Here is an 18,568-nt window from a genome sequence, read left to right on the forward strand (position 1 = left end):
CTTGGAGGAAGTAACAAAGCAAGGAAATATTTGATGAGTGGCAAAACAAGAATGCTCAGAAGAACAGACAGATATTGGGGTACTTGTGCACAACTCCTTGAATGTGGCTGGACAGGTTATTAGAGTAGATAAGAAGGCATAGGGGATATTTGCCTTTATCAGTCAAGGCATAGATTAAACGAGCGAGTTATTTTGGAGTTGTACAGAACTTGAGTAAAGCCCCAGTTTGTGTATTGTGTGCAGTCTTAATCACCACACTGCAGGAAAGATGTTATTGTACTGGAATGGATGCAGAAGAGGTTGATCACAATGCTGCCTAGGGTGGAGCATTTCAATGCTGAAGAGAGGCTGGATAATCTCAGCTTGCTTTCTTTGGAGCAGAAAAGGTTGAGGAGGGACTGACTGGAGATGTATAACATTATGAGGGAGATGGACAAAGTGAATAGAAAGCAGTATTTCTCAATAGTCAAAGCGATAAGAACAAGGGGGATATACTTTTAATGCAAAAGGATTTGAGGAGTGGTTGCCCAACGTCTGGAATGCACTGCCTGGAATAGGTAACAACACTGCCTTTAAAAATTATTTAGATTAGATTATCTACAACATGGAAACAGGCCCTTCATTCCAACCGACCCTCAGAAGAGTAACCCACCCAGACCCATTTCCCTCTGGCTAATGCACCTAACACTTTGGGCAATTTAGCCTGGCCAATTCACCTGACCTGCACATCTTTAGACTGTGGGAGGAAGCCCTCGCAGACACGGGGAGAATGTGCAAACTCCACACAGACAGTCGCCCAAGGCTGGAACCTTGGTGCTGTGGGGCTGCAGTGCTAACCACTGAGCCACTGTGCTGCCCCGTGCTGAATTTGGTTCAGCATTTGAACTGTCATAAACATTTAATGTCAAGAGCCTTGTTTGGGAAACAAGGACCAGTGTAGATAGTAGTGTATTTTTGGCAGTACAGACTTCATAGGCCAAAGCACCTCTTCTGCACTCAATAACTCTAAACATTTTAAACGGACTAGCTTGGATACTGCAGGATTTGGCGCACAACTTTTTATCACCTTTTACATGCAGCATATTAAATAAAAACCCTGGGAAACGCTAACATCACAAGTGGTTTCAGTTAAGCAGAATGATTAGATTACATTAACGGTGCTCAAACTGCTATGAAGTAAAGATGCAGAACAGCAATCATCTCCTGAGGGGTCCAAGAACACACAGTTAGACCTGTCAAGGGTGATGTACAGGAGCAATGCTGACTTGAGACAGCTTCCTCTCCGACTGCCTTGCCTCTTCGCTCTCCTGCAGTTTAAAGTCATGAGAGTAATTGAGCTGGCTCCGATCGGACAAGAGCACACCTGCCAACTCTGCTCATGTAGTGCCTGTTCAAAACATTGTCTCTTAGTGTCCCTTATAATCAGTGTAATATGTGACTTCAGTACATTCACAATGTGCGCACACAGAAGAGGCAAATTGTAAACATTATGGAGAGGTCCTCAGTTAGTGTGAAACAAAGTGTAAGGTGTTCAAAAATTGAAATATTGTTCCAAAAGCCAGTGGCTGGCAACTATCTGAAAGTCACCGCTAAGTTGGTAGAACTTCAGGTGTTTCAAACTCAGCTGGATAGGAGTGATCATGATCAAATGATCTGAACCCCCATCTTCCTCACTGCAGTGTAATGGGAGTGAATCTGTTACTAACAATGTGGGTCTCTGACACCAACAGTCATATGCTGCTGTGAAGAAAGCAATAGATAGACTGTAGAAGAAATTGGAATCAATATTCTATATATTAAACTGTAAATAGTGTTTCCAGGACTTGCTGAAAGTGATACATTTGTTCTTTCATTTTAATCCTACTTTTCTATCCTTTGTGGGGAAAAGATCAAGCTGGAATTTTAAAGAGAATCATTGGTGATCATGAAATGAAAAGCTGGAATATACTGCTGTTTCACATTGTTTCTAGGTGTACAAGAATTTCTTCACATTTAAAATTTCTTCACAGTGCTTTAGAGTCTAATCTCAGTACAGAAATCACCCGACATCGTTTTGTTTCTTCTCCAACATGTTGGTTTTAGACTGGTATATCCCTCTAAGAGGTTAAAATTATATAATTGTAGCCTTATTACATCGTGTCCAAATATCAGATAAAAGGAGTGCTTGTTTTTTTTTGCAAATCCACACAATTTTCTTTCAAAAATTCAAGTAGGCTGTATTGTAGCTCACATATACAAATGCAAATTTATTTCCCTGCATTTGTGACAAGCACTTGATTTTTTTTTTCATTTTATAGTTTTTGAACATTGTTCAAGGTGTGTACGTAGAACATAGAACATTACCGTGCAGTACAGGCCCCTCGGCCCTTGATGTTGCATCGACCTGTGAAATCAATCTGAAGCCCATTTAATCTACACTATTCCATTTTCATCCATATGTCTATTCAATGATCCTTTAAATGCCCTTAAAGTTGGCGAGTCTACTGCTGTTACAGGCCGGCTGTTTTATGCCCCTACTACTCTCTGAGTATAGAAAACAACATAGAAAAGTACAGCACAGAACAGGGCCTTTGGCCCACGCTGTTGTGCTGAGGTTTAATCCTAATGTAAAGTATAATAACTTAACCTACACACCCCTTAACTCACTGCTATCCATGTGCATGTCCAGCAGTCACTTAAATGTCCCCAATGATTCTGCTTCCACCACCACAGCTGGCAATGCATTTCATGCATTCCCAACTCCCTGTGTAAAGAACCTACCTCTGATGTCTCCTTTATACCTTTCTCCTAATATCTTCAAACTTTGACTCCTCGTACCAGTCAGTCCTGCCCTGGGAAAAGTCTTTGGCTATTGACTCTATCTATTCCACTCATTATCTTGCATACCTCGATCAGGTCTCCTCTCTTCCTGCTCCTCTCCAGAGAGAAAAGTCTGAGCTTATTCAACCTTTGTTCATAAGGCAAGCCCTCCAGTCCAGGCAGCATACTGGTAAACCTTCTTTGCACCCTATCCAAAGCCTCTGTATCTTTCCTATAGTCGGGAGACCAGAACTGGACACAACTGGACGTTGAAGCTTTTCATCTTGTATTCATAAGAACTATGTTGCAAGAAACAGGCTTGGGGAAAGAGATATAGGCTCGAGGGGCCCGAATACCTACTCCTGTTCATATTTCCTATGGTTTATGTTGACTGTAAGATTAATTTTCCAACTTCTCATTTTAGTAATATTTAAGTTCTGTACGATCAAGCATTTATTTAAAAATTGACATGCTGATGATTCCATAAGAACAGTCTACCTGTGTAAAACAGCCTGAAGAGTGAGGAGTAGATACCTACCACCCACACTGCATGGTGAGTATCAGTAATGATGCGAGCTTGCGGCCGTGGAATTGGAGATGGTGAGAAGGAGAGTCCTTCATGATAACATTGTCAGTGCAGGAGTAGTGCCAGTCAAGTGGGCTGCTTTGTCCTGGATAATGTCAAACTGGTTGAGTGTTGTTGGAACTGCACCCATCAAGGCAAGTGGAGAGTATGCCATCACACTGCTCATTTGTGTCTTGGAAATGCCAATCAGTCTTTGGGGAGTCAGGAGTTATGTTACTTACTGAATACAAGACTCTTAGCTTCTGACCTACTCATGTAGCCACTGTATTTAGATGGCTAGTTATGTTCAGTTCCTGGTCACTGGTAGTTTGCCAGGATGTTAAGTGTAGAGAATTCAGTGATGGTACCATTGGACATCAAGAGGCAATAGTGAGATCCTCTCTTATTTGAGGTGGTCATTGCTGTTTGTTCATCTCCTAAATGAATGTCCTGTCTAAAATACTCTGTATTTTAGAGAATGCAAATAAAAAATTATTGGAAGTAGCCAACAGTTAAAATAACAGTCCCAGTCATATTCATCAACTTGCAGAACAATAAGCCAAGGGCCAAAGAAGCATTCTGTAGTCAGCGTGGATATCTCCAAATATCCCTCAGTAACCTGGAGCTGGCAGTAAGTTATTTAGTGCAGAACATCTCCAGTATCTGAGAGGAAGCTTATAAGCATTGGAAATGTATTGTTTGTTTAATCCATCTTGGCTTTGAAATTTCCATCTAACAGTTCTTATTCAGTCCATTCCAGAATGTCGTAGAGGCCATTGTTTGCCTCGGTAATTAACTTTAAATTACTGCCCAAAAACAAAATAAAATCCCACACTGCAAGAAAGAGAACAGTAGTGTGCTGATGAATTTATTAGTGTCCATTACTGCAGTAAGGCTTCAAAAGCTAATTTGTGTGCCATTCAGTACTAGCACTTCCCAATCATCTAAATTGCAATCTGCAGTCATATCTTGTACACTCCCTTTGATAAATGTAGTCTTCGAGTAATCTTTTCTGAAGTTAATATAATTATACCGAAATTAATTTGTCATAACAAATTTGTAATAAACCCCTCTGAACATGGTTCTTCATCTTCAGAGCTGAGCTACATGAAACTGTTTGTCGTCTTTTATTTCATCTTCGCTTTTAATGAGCTTTTGCAATTACAGGAGTTTTTTTTTGGTATGACAATCCTTTGCAGGCATCAGACTCCTATCTGCACCAAAAATAAATCTCTTGGTTATTCAAATTCAAGAAGTTGCATTTTGGCAAAGGTTTAGTAGATGCTGTGTTGCAATATTGACATCACATGTTCAGTACTCCAGATCTAACATGGTGATGCATAGTTTTAGGGAGTTAATTTTTGCCAATTCCACTAAACATTGAATGCAAGGATTATTAGGAAGAAAAAGAAAAAAAAATCTGAATTTTAAACAAAAACATCATTTGCAGATTGTTGTATGCTATGACAGGAATGAAATGTAGGACAAACATGTTCAAGCAGTTTGATTCTGGTAGCTGAGGCATCAGGAGCAAGCAGTTAGATGTATAAGGTCAAAAGCAAGAGATTCAGGACAGAGAGGAAGGCTTTTTTTTCTTGAGATTTGAGAGGCTGTAGAACGTGTTTCCAAGATTAGCAGCAACTGTGCCAGCATCCAAGGTTTAATTGGCTTGTTGGATGAAGGGAAGATAATTAGGATAGGATTGATGTGACTGGGACTATTTGCTGACAAAGAGAGTAAACATCAGCCTTGATTAGTTGGGTCAAACAGCCTGTTACCATTTTGGAACTTGAACGTTTTCATGTATTCCTAAGTCACCAGTGCTACAACAGTATATGATGTTTTTTTTTGCGATTCAGTATTATTCATTGTGCACTTCTGTATTTGTTACTCAGCTATAGTATATTGGAGGGTTTTCTTTTTCAAACACAATGGGCTGAGGGAGAAAGTGACAAGACTTTAAAAATGTATTGTTACTTGTGATCTATTTTTGCATCAATCTTCTCTAGTACAGTCTTCTTTCTCATGCCAACATCACTTATTTTTTGAAATGTGTGCCTCCTTTGGCTGAAAGTATTTTTTGTGGATGATTTTAAGTTGAACACTGTGGGTGTTCAAGGGCAAAGTACATTTGGTTTTAGATCAGAGATTAACATTGGCTCGAAATATTATTGTTAGTGTTTCTGGCAAAAGCTTTTGAATTGGTCTTTTTCATCAGTTTCAATTTATATTTAAGTATAGGTATTGAAATTAAAGATGTGGGTATTAGTGACCATATTGGCCATTTAAGTTGCATTGAAGAATTTGGTGGTGAACCAACATCTTCAACCTTTGCAACCAATGTGGTGTAGGTACACCCGTGGTGCTTTAGAAACAGGCTTTTGGGAATTTGTCCCCTCAATAGTGAAGAAACAAAAAGTCATTTCATTCTAAGAAACTCCAAAGTTTTTGAGTTTGTGAAATGGTCTAGTGGAATCAGCAAGGTTCCTTTGAACTGCTACGGCGCCATGCATCTTCGGTGTTATTGGCCCTGCAGTGATGCAAGCAAACCGGGAATACATTGCCACACTCTTGATTTGTGCCTTGCAGATCATGGAAATGTTTAGGGAGTTAGGAGATGAGCCACATACCACAGAATTCCCAGTCTCTCTCCTGTTCTTACAGTCACAGTAATTAAGTAGCTAGTCCTAGGCGGGAATGGTAATGTCTTTGGATGCCAAGGCAAGGTATATTGTTAGACAGTCTCTTGCTCAAGATAGACATTACATTTTTGTGGTGCATTGGTTACTTGCCATCCAGCAGCCTAAGCCTGTATTGTGTCCAGGTCTTTGTGCATATGGTTGCATACTGCGTTGTTGGCCCAGATCTTTTGTTTGGAAGTTAGTCATATCCTGAAAGATGCATGATAGAGTCCCTGAGAATTCCTGACCCACCGATTAGCTGGAAATGTCCAATGGGAGATTTACATGGTGCCTGGAATACTTTAAAAATCTCTGATGAAGGGTTCAAGTCAGAGTCTTTGGAGGGTTTCTGTTCATTTGTCTGAGTAGTTATCCAGGAAAAGGTTAAAGGGACTAAAATCAACTCTAACTCCAGAGTGACTATAAAATTGAAACCCTGGCTCCCTCAATCCAATACGTGCTCCCCGAACTCAACCACCTTGACCCTAACCTAATTGGACCTTTCCACCACACACTCCCGCCAACAGTAGCTCCCCCCACCCACCCCCAATCCCCAAACCCTAACCCCATCCCTCAAACTGACCCAAGACTACACATTCTAGCCTGACTTCCCTCAAGCCCCCCAACCAATCTAAGTCTCACCATGTGGCCCCGATCCATCTGCCATGCAACCCCTTTAACCACTCAACTGCCATTCTGCCCTCTCACGACCCCAGTTTTACCTTATTCTCTTCCATCATTGTGCACCTGACTTCTCACATTACAACCTATTTCTAACATTATAACCTGTCACCCTACTCCCTTACCCATGTGCCTCACAAGAAAAATATTTTTCTCCATTGCTTGTCAAAATTGCAATCAGACCTTGAAATCTGAAAGCATTCCAGATTGTGCCATAAAAGGAGGCATTGTTTGTATATCCTTGGTGATCTTACGCTGCGAGAATTGAGTCGTAAAAAACAGGTATGTTCTGTATTTTCCAAGAGATCTGGTTTGGAAGTCCAGACCAGAAATGTGTAATGTCTGAACACAGGGAGGAAAAAGAAGTCAGTTGGCAATCTGATGGCAATTGCCACTTCTCAAAAGGTTCAGCCCATCATCTGAGGGGTTACGAATAGAACTGAAGACTGTGCAATCATCAGTGTACTTGAGGGACAGTCATGAATGAAACAACTAAAGATAGTTATACAATTCCCACCATCCAAGAGATGATAAAATTCAGCCATGTGGGCCAGTGCAATGTTATAGTTTAAGATTTTGTGTTTAATCTGTTAAACTGTTTAATCTGTTAATCTGTTCAAATTATTATTGAAAATTTTAAAGTCATTTACCCAGTAACAATAGAAAAAATATCATCCAAGCAAAATTAAATGTTCAATTCTGAATAGGTCCCTTGTAGGAGTTTTTTTTTGATGAATGAGGTTTTGAAATCTGTACAGTGTGATTATAGGTACCTAAGGCTTGCAAATGTTTTTGGTTGAGTTATTTTAAATTGCCAAATTTAGTTTACAAAAATACCTAAAGCTAGAATTGGTTATGCTCCTTATTAGTTGTAAGGAGTAGGAAATATATCCATGATCCTAAAAATTCCTCTCTTTTTAAAGTACACATATTGTGAAGAAAAATATATCTGGAATGGTTTATTGACAGATTCTATAAGCAGAAGGCAAAATTGATTTTGTTTCATGATGTGTTTGTACAAAAGAATCTGAGCAGAGATAAATTAGGTTTGTGAGAAAACACATTTTGCTGTAAAATCTGACCATAATAGTACTTTATGTGAACACTGCTTTGTGAACCAATGCTTTCCGAACTTTATTCCCCATGTCTGCGTTTTAATGCTTGAGATGAGGACTATTAGTTTTGTATAGAACCATTCTGAAGATTTTTATTGGGCCTCAGAGCTAAAAGTGTGTGTGTCTCTCTCTCTCTCTCTCTCTCTCTCTCTCTCTCTCTCTCTATATTAGAGAGAGAGAGAAAGAGAGATATGTCCTTGATGTCAATCCTAGCACTGACCTACCAAAGTCTCTCCACAGTTACCACATTTCTCCTTGGAATATGTGATCCCAAATGGTTATCTGTGTCCCATTGCTTCATAACTCATCTTAGAGTCTGACCTTTTGGATTGTTTAGCACTGCTACCCTTTGACTAATGGTTAAAAGACTTGTTTTTGATTGTGCTGAAAATTGCTACTGTATTCTCAAATGATCAGTTGTCATCTTTTATTAGATTACTTACAGTATGGAAACAGGCCCTTCGGCCCCACAAGTCCACACCGCCCCGCCGAAGCGTAACCCACCCATACCCCTACATCTACATCTACATCTACCCCTTACCTAACACTACGGACAATTTAACATGGCCAATTCACCTGACCTGCACGTCTTTGGACTGTGGGAGGAAACCGGAGCACCCGGAGGAAACCCACGCAGACACAGGGAGAACATGCAAACTCCACACAGTCAGTCGCCTGAGGCGGGAATTGAACCCGGGTCTCTGGCGCTGTGAGGCAGCAGTGCTAACCACTGTGCCACCGTGCTGCCCACCTGGTACAATGGTTGTGATTATAGCAACTTTTCTCCTTCCAAAATTAGTTTTTTTGTGAAGAAAAATTGTTCTTTCATGGGATGAATATCAGTAGTAAGGCCAGCATTTGTTGCCCATCCTTAATTACCTCTTGCTGAGCATTTCACAAGAATCATTTACAAGGGCAATTTGGAGTCAGCCACCTTGCTGTGGCATTGCAATCATATTTTGGCCAGACCAGGTGATGATGGCAGATTTCCTTCTTTGAAGAATGTCAGGAAACCAGATGGCTTTGTTACAACTTTTGAAGATAGTTTCATAGTCACCATTAAAAAGACTTAGCTTTCTATTCCAGCAGTTGCCAAGCGTGAATTCAATCTGCGTCTCTACAGCAGTGTACAATGACTTTGCCTCAACATCACTGTAACTAATGGGTTGAACATACTTTAAAGAAAGTTGTTGTAAGGACATTTAGATTATCCTCTTTGATTCAGATTACAGTACTCTCAATATTTATAAACGTCCTCATCAACAGGCACAAGTGTGTAATTATTTTTTAAAACATGTTTTCTGAACTTCAGAACATAAAAAGGAACTTGGAGAAGCTTTCAGGCAGAGTAGAAGCAGTTCACAGCAAGAAACCCTTGGCTCTTCAGAACGTCCCTTATACAGATGCTGAACACATACAGGATGCATTGGATCAGCTTGATGCGAAATGGGAGAGTGTAAACAAGATGTATAATGATAGAAAAACGTAAGTACTTTGTACTGACTGATTTTAGTTATTGCACAATTTTATCATTTCTTCACTTCGTTGTGGTGAAACTATAGTGTTCGATATTGATGTACTAAGGCTTAAAGTATCAGTCACAATTTTTTCTCTTTGCTGATGAGTTGAACCCTCTACTGCACAGAGTAATCACTGTTAATGAAGCTTAATTACTTCTGGTAGTATACTGATTAAGATATTCATGTGAAATTACTTGATATACCATTCTAGTGCAGGGTTAATGACTGTGCTGAAATAGCACACCAGGGAATTTTACTTGTTGCCTTTATGGACTCTTCTTGAAATTTCAAACTGCTGTTGTCTTCAATCGAGAGTCCTCCTTCAAAAAAAAAGAACATTTCAAATGATCAAAGTGAACAAATATCCCTGTGTTACCGCGGAATCCGGTTCATATGATTATGTTTACTTTTAATTACAAGACAAGACGTTTCATATTGCAAAAAAACAGTTGAAATGTTGTCCCTTTCCTCTGTTTTTAAAAAAAAACAAAACCCAGAATTGTGTCAAAAGGTAGCTGTTGGATTTAACCAGTAGTCTCAAAGCTACAATGACAGCACCACCAACTTCTAAAGCCAAAATTTATATGAAGACCAAACAAATATTTGTGATAGACCTCAGTTGATTGGAAATCAATAAAAGGATCACTTAGCATTTTTTTAATGGAGTACCTCATTGATGATTTACTTTATGATGTGTTTTCTAAAAGCTTCCCATGTTTTGTGTTGGTTTAGACTGTGCACTTCTTGTGAAAATGATTGGTATATGAAGAAGTGAACCACTTATTGCATATGTATTAAACATTTAATTCCTGTTTAACTCTGCCTCAGAACCACAACCAAGCACTCCTGCTGGTTAAGAAGGCAAATGCAGTAGTCCACTCCGAAATCACGAAGTAATTGCAAAGTTCGTGCTTCTGATTGTTATCCAGTAATTTCTTGTTGGAACGTGCAATGAGCCCATTCAGTGAGGAAAGTATCTCCTCTCCTTTCAATGAAATTATAGCTACCAACACTCATTATCTTCGAGTCTGCTTGAGTGAGCTACTGGTGAGCTGCCTGTGGCACTGCACAAAGATCAGAAAATGTCTTTCCTTCCTATTAGTGGTGATATTGCCACTGTTACTCATAGTGCTCACTGTGATTTCAATGTCATCTTCACTTTCCTGAGGCTGTAGTAGATTTTATGAGAGAATTCAATATGATAAGTGAGCCGGAGTGTAATTTAAACTCAGAGTTCAGATAACAATCATAAATCACTGCTTTCACAACTTAAGATTTCATCTGAATCAGAAGAAATTACTTTTATAATACTATTAATCATCCATAATTTAATGTACCACATGAGCAATTACACTCAAGTTGGATAACTTTATTGCATTAAACAATGATACTATACTAACATAAAACTACAATTGCCCTAGTTTAAATCTGAGACCCATAGACTGTTGATTCTGTAGCATTCAGTAGAAATCCAACAGACGCTACCAAAAAAGCAAAATTATTTTACTCAAGTAGATGCCATGTTTCTTGAAACCACCAGAAGCACAAGTACGCAATTTAATCCAGTCCTGATATTATCACTGAAATGTTTATCTTCTGGATTGCATTTCATGAGGTTTGAAAGGATGTGATAGTTACAATACATTGCTTGTTATTTTTACTGTGGCCATCAACACTTACTTTCACTGTTGCAGTCAGCCATGCCTCAGTTGGTAGTTCAGTTGGTATTGAGTGAAGGGCTGCACTGTCTTTTGGATGAAACAAAAAACCAAGGTCATGTCTGCATTTTCAGATCAATGTTAAAGATCCTCTGGCACTGTTTCAAAGGAGAGACGAGGAATTGTTCTATCTTGCCAATATTTCTTCTTGAATCCACGTGTCACAATCAGACAATCTGATTATTATCATGTTGCTATTTGTAGGTGTTTGCTGTATGCAAATTGGATTCCCACGTTGCAACTTTGGTTTCCCAAAGTCCAAAGATGAGCAGGTTAGTTGGATTGGCCATGCTGAATTGTTGAGTTAACCACATAGGTTAAATTCTCATTTTTATGTTAACTTTCTGGATTTTTAATTAGATTTTAGGATTAGATTTAGATTTGAATATGGGAGGAATGGTGAGTAAGTTTGCAGATGATACCAAAAATTAGTGGTATGGCGGACAGTGAAGAATGTTATCTGAGAGTACAATGGGACCTTGTTCAGATGGGGCAATGGACTGAGGAGTACCAGATGGAGTTTAATTTAGGTAAATGTGAGGTGTTGCATTTGGTAGGGCAAATGAGGATAGGACAAATACACCTAATGGTAAGGTCCTGGGAAGTTGCTGAACAAAGAGACCTTGGGGTGCAGGTTCATAGTTCCTTGAAAGTGGAGTCACAGGTTGATAGGAAAGTGAAGATGATGTTTGGTATGTTTGCCTTTATTGGTCAGAGTATTGAGTATAGGAGTTGGGAGGTCACGTGTGTGTACAAAGTATTGGTTCGGCCACGTTTAGAATACTGCTTTCAATTCTGGTCTCCATTTTGTAGGATAGTTATTAATAAACTAGGAAGAGTGCAAAAGAGATATACAAGGATGTTGACATGGTTGGAGAGTTTGAGTTACAGGAAAACACTGAGTAAGCTGGAGCTATTTTCCCTGGAGTGTTGGAGACTGAGTGATAATCTTTTATACATTTATAAAAGCATGTGGGGCATGGATAGAGTGAATAGCCAAGGTCATTTTCCCAGGGTAGGAGAGTCCACAGCTAGACAGCATAGGTTTAGGGTGAGAGGGGAAAGATTTAAAAGGGAATAGAAGGGACAACTGTTTCCAGCAGAGGGTGGTGTGTGTATGGGATGAGCTGGTGGAGGCTGGTACAATTACAACACTTAAAAGGCATATGGATGGGTATATGAATAAGAAGGGTTTAGAGCGATACGGGCCAAATGCTGGCAAATGGAGTTAGATTAATTTAGGATATCTGGTCGGCATAGACAAGTTGGACTGAAGTGTCTGTTTCTGTCCCGTTTAACTGTGTATTCCGCAGTCCAGCTTGTTTATTCTGTCAAATCTGAAAACCAATAGCCTGACCTGTGACATCCGAGAGTTGATTCTAGTAGAAGTGTAATAAGACAGGTTTTTTATCTTGCAGCTATGCCTAGCATTCCATCTGTTGTGTTATTGGAAATCACAATTACACAGTGGTGATGGGTTTAGAGATTTATGAACAAGTATGTAAACACGATGGCTGCAAGATTTATCTCCTCAGGGTTTCTGTGTCACGAAACTCCTAAACATTTTTATATATGATATATGGCATGGCATAAGGCCAGTCAGCCCAGCAAGTCCATGCTGACTATTATGTTCCATTTCAATCTTCTCCTATTTTTCCTCATCTATCATTGTTACCTTGTGTTCCATCTTCCTTATGGGTTTGTCCATCTTCCTCTTAAATACATCTGTTACCCTCAGCTAGTCCCTGCAGTAGTGAGCTCCGTATTGTTATCACTGCATAAGCCAAGATATTACTTCTGAATTCAGTATTGGATTTCTTGTTGAGTATCTTATTTAGTCGGCCTCTAGTTTTGTCTTGTTTGATGCACATCCCAGATATCTTGTATGAATCTGCTGCTAAAGCTAAAACATAAATGGTGACAGTTGCACTCGATCCCCAGGAGGCTATTATCTACAAACAATATCAGAAGCAAAATATCAAGGGAGGAATTCCACCTTTGTTCAGGGATAACATTATCATTCGAGTATTAAAAGGACATGGATTTAATCCTCAGGCCAAGACCTGAACATGCAATCAAATGTTATGCTTCAAACCATGCCATCAGAGGTGATCCTCTTGACTTCAGATGTAAAAAAATCTTCCCAATTGTATTAATACAAAAGAAGCCATAGCACCATTTAAACAAAAGCATTGGATTCATGTCCATAAGTCTGTGTTGCAACAACTATCATTAAGCTAGAATATCTAGTCATGTTTATCATTTCAGTTTGTGTGAGCTTAGCATATACAAATGTGTTTACTGCCTTTCTTCACATGTCAATAGTAACTGCCCTATTAAAGGAATCCAGTAGCCATAAAGTACTTGGGGTACTCTGAGGTCATGAAATGAGTGCTACAATTGAAAGTTCTTTGTTTCATTTAAAGTAATCGACATCTTTTAGTGCTTATTGCTTATCATATGTGCTTCTTTACAGTCACATCACTCATGCCAAGTAGTGATCATGTATTTTCTCACATAGATGAAAGCAAATCTTTGGTCAATAAATGATTCTATCAAATAGTTACATTTTACTTGGGCTGTCAGGGTGATATTTGTGGAACTCACTGTATAGCTAAAAGTAAGATATCGAAATCGAACAAACTTGGATAACCTTGCCCCAAACAACATTACTTCCATTTCCTGGTGACCACCAAGGGGAAAAAGCACTGGATCGCAATCTGTTGACAGCTCTCCGATAGGCAGGTCATACAGTTAGATGTCTGAGTAAATCTGCTAAGGACTAATTTGTGTGTCAGGAATGAAGTCCATTAGCTTCCCAGACTGTCGATATGGGGAAAAGAGAACTCCAGGATGGTTTCATAATCAGAAGCAGTATTCTTATTCAAGTTAGTAAAAAACAGCAAAAGTTTGTAATCAGATGAGTATCTTCAAGACATTATTTTCTCAAGAATATGGTTTTTTGTTACTTTTTCAATGAAGACTTTATCAGAATTTATCAACAAAACTTTTCACTCAAAAAGTAGTGCCATTCAGCTGCCCATGTATAAAAGCAGGCCTAGATATTTATCATGCCTATGAATTGTTTCAGCAGTCTGGCAGTGTAACGTCTTTATAGTCTCAGAATAAGCTGGTTTAGTTAGTAACTGGTTCCAGAGCTGTAAAAGCAGTTTTATATCTGATGGATTCATTATAGTTTGAAGAATAAACACTACTTCCTTTGCAAATGTCTGTCACATTAACATCTAAAATTAAAGAGAATAGGTTTTTAACTGCCAATCTTGTACCAGGAAAAGGTCCTTGTTAAGAATTCAAATTTCACGGCAACAGTAGAGCTATTCCTTCCTTGATTTGAAGTTTGTGGTCTGGCAAGCCCACTGGAGTTAGTCTAGTCTGTAGAGCAATGCTGACTGTTAACATCGTCTTTATCTAAAGGATGATTGTGGGTGTGTTCCTTTTCTTCACCTGGCAGCTTTTCTTAAGCATTTTTATTCAAATCTCGTGAATCTTAATTTTTAGCTTTTAATTAAACGTTGCATTAATTAGCTGCTCCTGCCATTGTGTACTTAATCAATTCCAGTATCTCATCCACCATGCTGTCCCCTTCCATTCCTTCCATCCTTTGCATACCAATCTATTCAACTCCATAAATTCCGTTGTATTCCTCATGGAAACAATCTTTCCAACCCAGGCAACTTTGTCATTTGGCTAACCTTATGTTCTGATGCTTTCTTTTTGTTCTATATCAATCATCCTCATCCTACTATTGTCACCATCACTAAATGTTGATAATTCTGCATGTGTCATTCATTCTAGCCCTCTGTGTGCTTCGTGTGCAACCATATTCTCCAGACACCGCTCATTAAATAAGCCCACCAACAAATATCAAATTGACAAATTAAAGCAGAAGGACAGAGATTTCAGATTAAAGGGAACACCACCACTAGCAATTTCCCTAAGCCTCACACTATCTTCAATTGTAACTACATAGCCATCCCTTCATTGTTACTGAACCAAAATTCTTGAACTCTGTACCTGACAACATTGTGTGTGCGCGACACTTCATGGATGACAGTAGTTCACAAGGCAGCCCACCGTCGCCACCTCAAGGGCAATAAATGCTGGTCAGGTCAGTGATGCCTGCATTCCATGAACGAACAAATAGAATGATACCTTTCAGTTTAGCATAGATTAATATCTCGATTCAGTCGACAATTTATTTCTCAACTATGTTTTTGAGTGTAGCAATATAATTGGAGAGAGATTTTATGAATTATGTTGCGTATTTTCAATCTTATTCAGCAATGTTAGTTACTTTTGTTATATAATTTAGAAAATTTATCACAATAGAAAATACATACTATTAATTTTGGAATGGGTTATTGTCAAATCTAATTCTATCTGAGCTGTGAACATCAAAGAGAATAGCAATTTGCATTTTGCATGAAAATAACAGGTGTTTCAGAATATTTGAAAAATCCAATCAACACACATTTAGCTTCTCTTGTATTTCTTATTCATTTGGTGCAGTATTTTATCCTCCCCGACTAAGTCCATAGTGGGAAGGCACCTGGACATCTGCCATCACCCACTGATAATCAAGGCCCTTAAAGTGGACGATGAATGCATACTGAAGGGCCTCATCTCACTGCTACTAACCATTCAAATCTTCTGACTCTCTCCCAGATCCCTATCCATAATCCCCATCAATCAGCTCTGGCCTGCCATCCAATGAGGATGTTGTCCTTTGTGTCAGTGTCATACCAGCAGTAGCCACCATCTGTGCACCATCTTCCATCTGATTGACCAGCATCTCTTGGCATGCATGACTTTTGCTCCTGAGTTCATTGGTCCCAGTGGATGAATTGTCACTGAACTGTCATGACCTTCAGTATAACATGACCTGGCGGGCTTGCTTTAAGAGGAGTAACACAGTGCTCTTGTCAGCTTTCCTGCAAGTAACCAAGGCCCCGTAACCACCACAAGATTCCAAACATTGGTTATTGTGCCTTACTTTAAGTGTTTTTCCTTTCTCCCAGATTAAGGAATTGAGGGTAATTGCAAAATGAAGTACAGTTGTGACACAGCAGTTAGCACATTGATATATTGAAGAGTGTAGTTCTGCTCTGTTTTATAACTAATATAAAGTTCCTTATCTTACGATTCACACATGTTACTTATTTCTGCTTGCAATATCCCCCTTGTGTTCCAGGTAATGATTTTGAACATATCCAAAATTTTAAACACAAGTTTACTCCTTAGACAAATGGTGGTGTCTATTTTCTAATACCTCTGTGAACTGGTCTGGCCTTCCTTTTTCCTGGAACACAAACAACTTCAAAAGTGCAAGATTATTTGAAAAACAGATGTAAAGGCAGAAAAGATGGCTGTTTGGCATCTTTCTTTATCTAGCTGGACAAGTAGTATTTTCCATTCTCACTTCTCTCCTTTTCCACTGGTGGATGTGTCTTCAGTTAATGAGCTCAAAGTTCTAGAGCTCTCACCACAAACATCTGTCTCACCTCTCTCTCCTTTTAACATGCTGTGTAATTTCTTTATAGACCAGTCAGTCTTAGGTGCTTGGTAAATAAATTATTGGAGAGGATACTGAGAGAGAAGACTTATGATTATTTGGAAAAGCAATGCTTGATGAGAGATAGTCAGCATAGCTTTGTGAGGGGCAGGTCATGCCTCACAATCCTTATTGAATTCTCTGAGGATGTGACAAAACAGATTGTTGAAGGTAAAGCAGTGTATGTAGTGTATATGGATTTTAGCAAGACGTTTGATAAGGTTCCCCCGTGGTACACTCATTCAGAAAGTAAAGAAGCATGGTATACAGGGAAATTTGGCTGTCTGGGTATAGAATTGGTTGGCCTGGAGAAGATATAGGGTGGTAGTAGATGGAAAGTATTTAGCCTGGAGCTCGGTAACCAGTGGTGTTCCGTAGGCATCTATTCTGGGCACTTTGCTCTTTGTGATTTTTATAAATGACTTGGATAAGGAGGTGGAAGAGTGGATTAGTATGTTTGTCGATGATGTGAAGGTTGATGGAGTTGTGGGTAGTGTGGAGGGCCATTGTAGGTTGCAGCAGGATATTGACAGGATGCATAGCTGGGCTGAGAAGTGGCTGATAGTGTTCAACCTGGAAAAGTATGAAGGCATTCATTTCGGAAGGTCAAATTTGAATGCAGGTTACAGAGTTAAAGGCAGGATTCTTTGGCAGTGTGGAGGAAGAGAAGATCTTGGAATCCATGTCCATTGATCCCTCAAAGTTGCCATCCAGGTTGATAAGGTTGCAAAGGCATATGGTGTGTTTGCTTTCATTAGTGGGGCGATTGTCTTTAAGAGCCATGAGGTTAAACTGAACCTCTATAAAGTCTGGTTAGATCACACTTGGAATATTGCGTTCAGTTCCGGTTGCCTCATTCTAGGAAGGATGTGGAAGCTTTAGAAAAGGTGCAAAGGAGATTTAGCAGGATGCTGCCTGGATTGGAGGATTCATCTTATGAAGAAAGGTTGAGGTAGCTATGGCTTTTCTCATTGGATCGAAGAAGGATGAGAGGTGACTTGATCGAGGTGTACACGACGATGAGACGCATAGATAGAGTGGATAGCCAGAGACTTTTTTTCCCAGGGTGGAAAAGGCTATCATGAAGGGATATAATTATAAGGTGCTTGGAGGAAGGTTTAGGGCAGATATCAGAGGTAGGTTCTTTACACAGAGAGTGGTGGGTGGTGGAATGCACTGCCAGCAGTGGTAGTAGAGTCAGATACATTAAGGACATTTGGCGACTCTTGGAGGGGCACATGGAAAACAGTAAAATGTGCAATATGTTGGTTAGTTTGACTTCAGAGTAGGATAAAAGGTCAGCATGACACAGAGGACCAAAGGGCTTGTACTGTGCTGTACTGTTCTATATTCTTTGTTCTATGTTGTTCTTTGATTAAGAATTTGATCAAGTGCCCTAACATCTCCTGCTTTTGCAGTAAGCTGAATCTTGTAAAATGAATCCTCGCAACTGTGCATTTTGGTTTTCTACATGTTAGCCCTGTAACAAATACCAAGAAACCTGGGATCTTGTGAATTAGGTATTTTAAAATTATATATGACAGGATTTACAATATTACAGACTTCTACATTGTCTTTTCTGTGTTTACTGATGTTACTGTATATTATATGCACATAACTGACTGACAACATTGACTCCATTACACAGTGGCTGGAGGCAAAGCAGGCACCTTTATACGGAACATTTCATGTTGTATGTTATTGTCTTAAAGGGACAGACCTATCTCATCTGGCATCTATGCAATGATACCACACTCACGGATCATGTTGATTTGCAGCAATTGTATCCTTTATATGGGGACCGATATGACCCCATTAGTCTGGTTTGGTCAACAAAGAATTTTAGTAGTCTCCTGAAAAAAGACTCATGTCTTAACCAAAATATAGCTTATTGAATTACAGCAAGTATATGTAAGT

At 39.3% G+C, this 18,568-nt stretch overlaps 1 protein-coding gene across 16 annotated transcripts in view; it reads left to right on the plus strand.

The window, feature by feature from the left end:
* dmd (dystrophin) overlaps positions 1–18,568 on the plus strand; it is a 1,983,813-nt gene that overhangs the window by 1,102,256 nt on the left and 862,989 nt on the right. For all 16 annotated transcript variants that reach the window (XM_072585000.1, XM_072584994.1, XM_072584999.1 and 13 more), the window contains one exon: positions 9,154–9,326. In XM_072585000.1, coding sequence (XP_072441101.1) covers positions 9,154–9,326 — 173 coding nt within the window. The remainder of the gene's footprint in view (positions 1–9,153; positions 9,327–18,568) is intronic.

This window comes from Chiloscyllium punctatum, chromosome 15, assembly GCF_047496795.1.
Source record: "Chiloscyllium punctatum isolate Juve2018m chromosome 15, sChiPun1.3, whole genome shotgun sequence".
Classification (NCBI taxonomy): domain Eukaryota; kingdom Metazoa; phylum Chordata; class Chondrichthyes; order Orectolobiformes; family Hemiscylliidae; genus Chiloscyllium; species Chiloscyllium punctatum.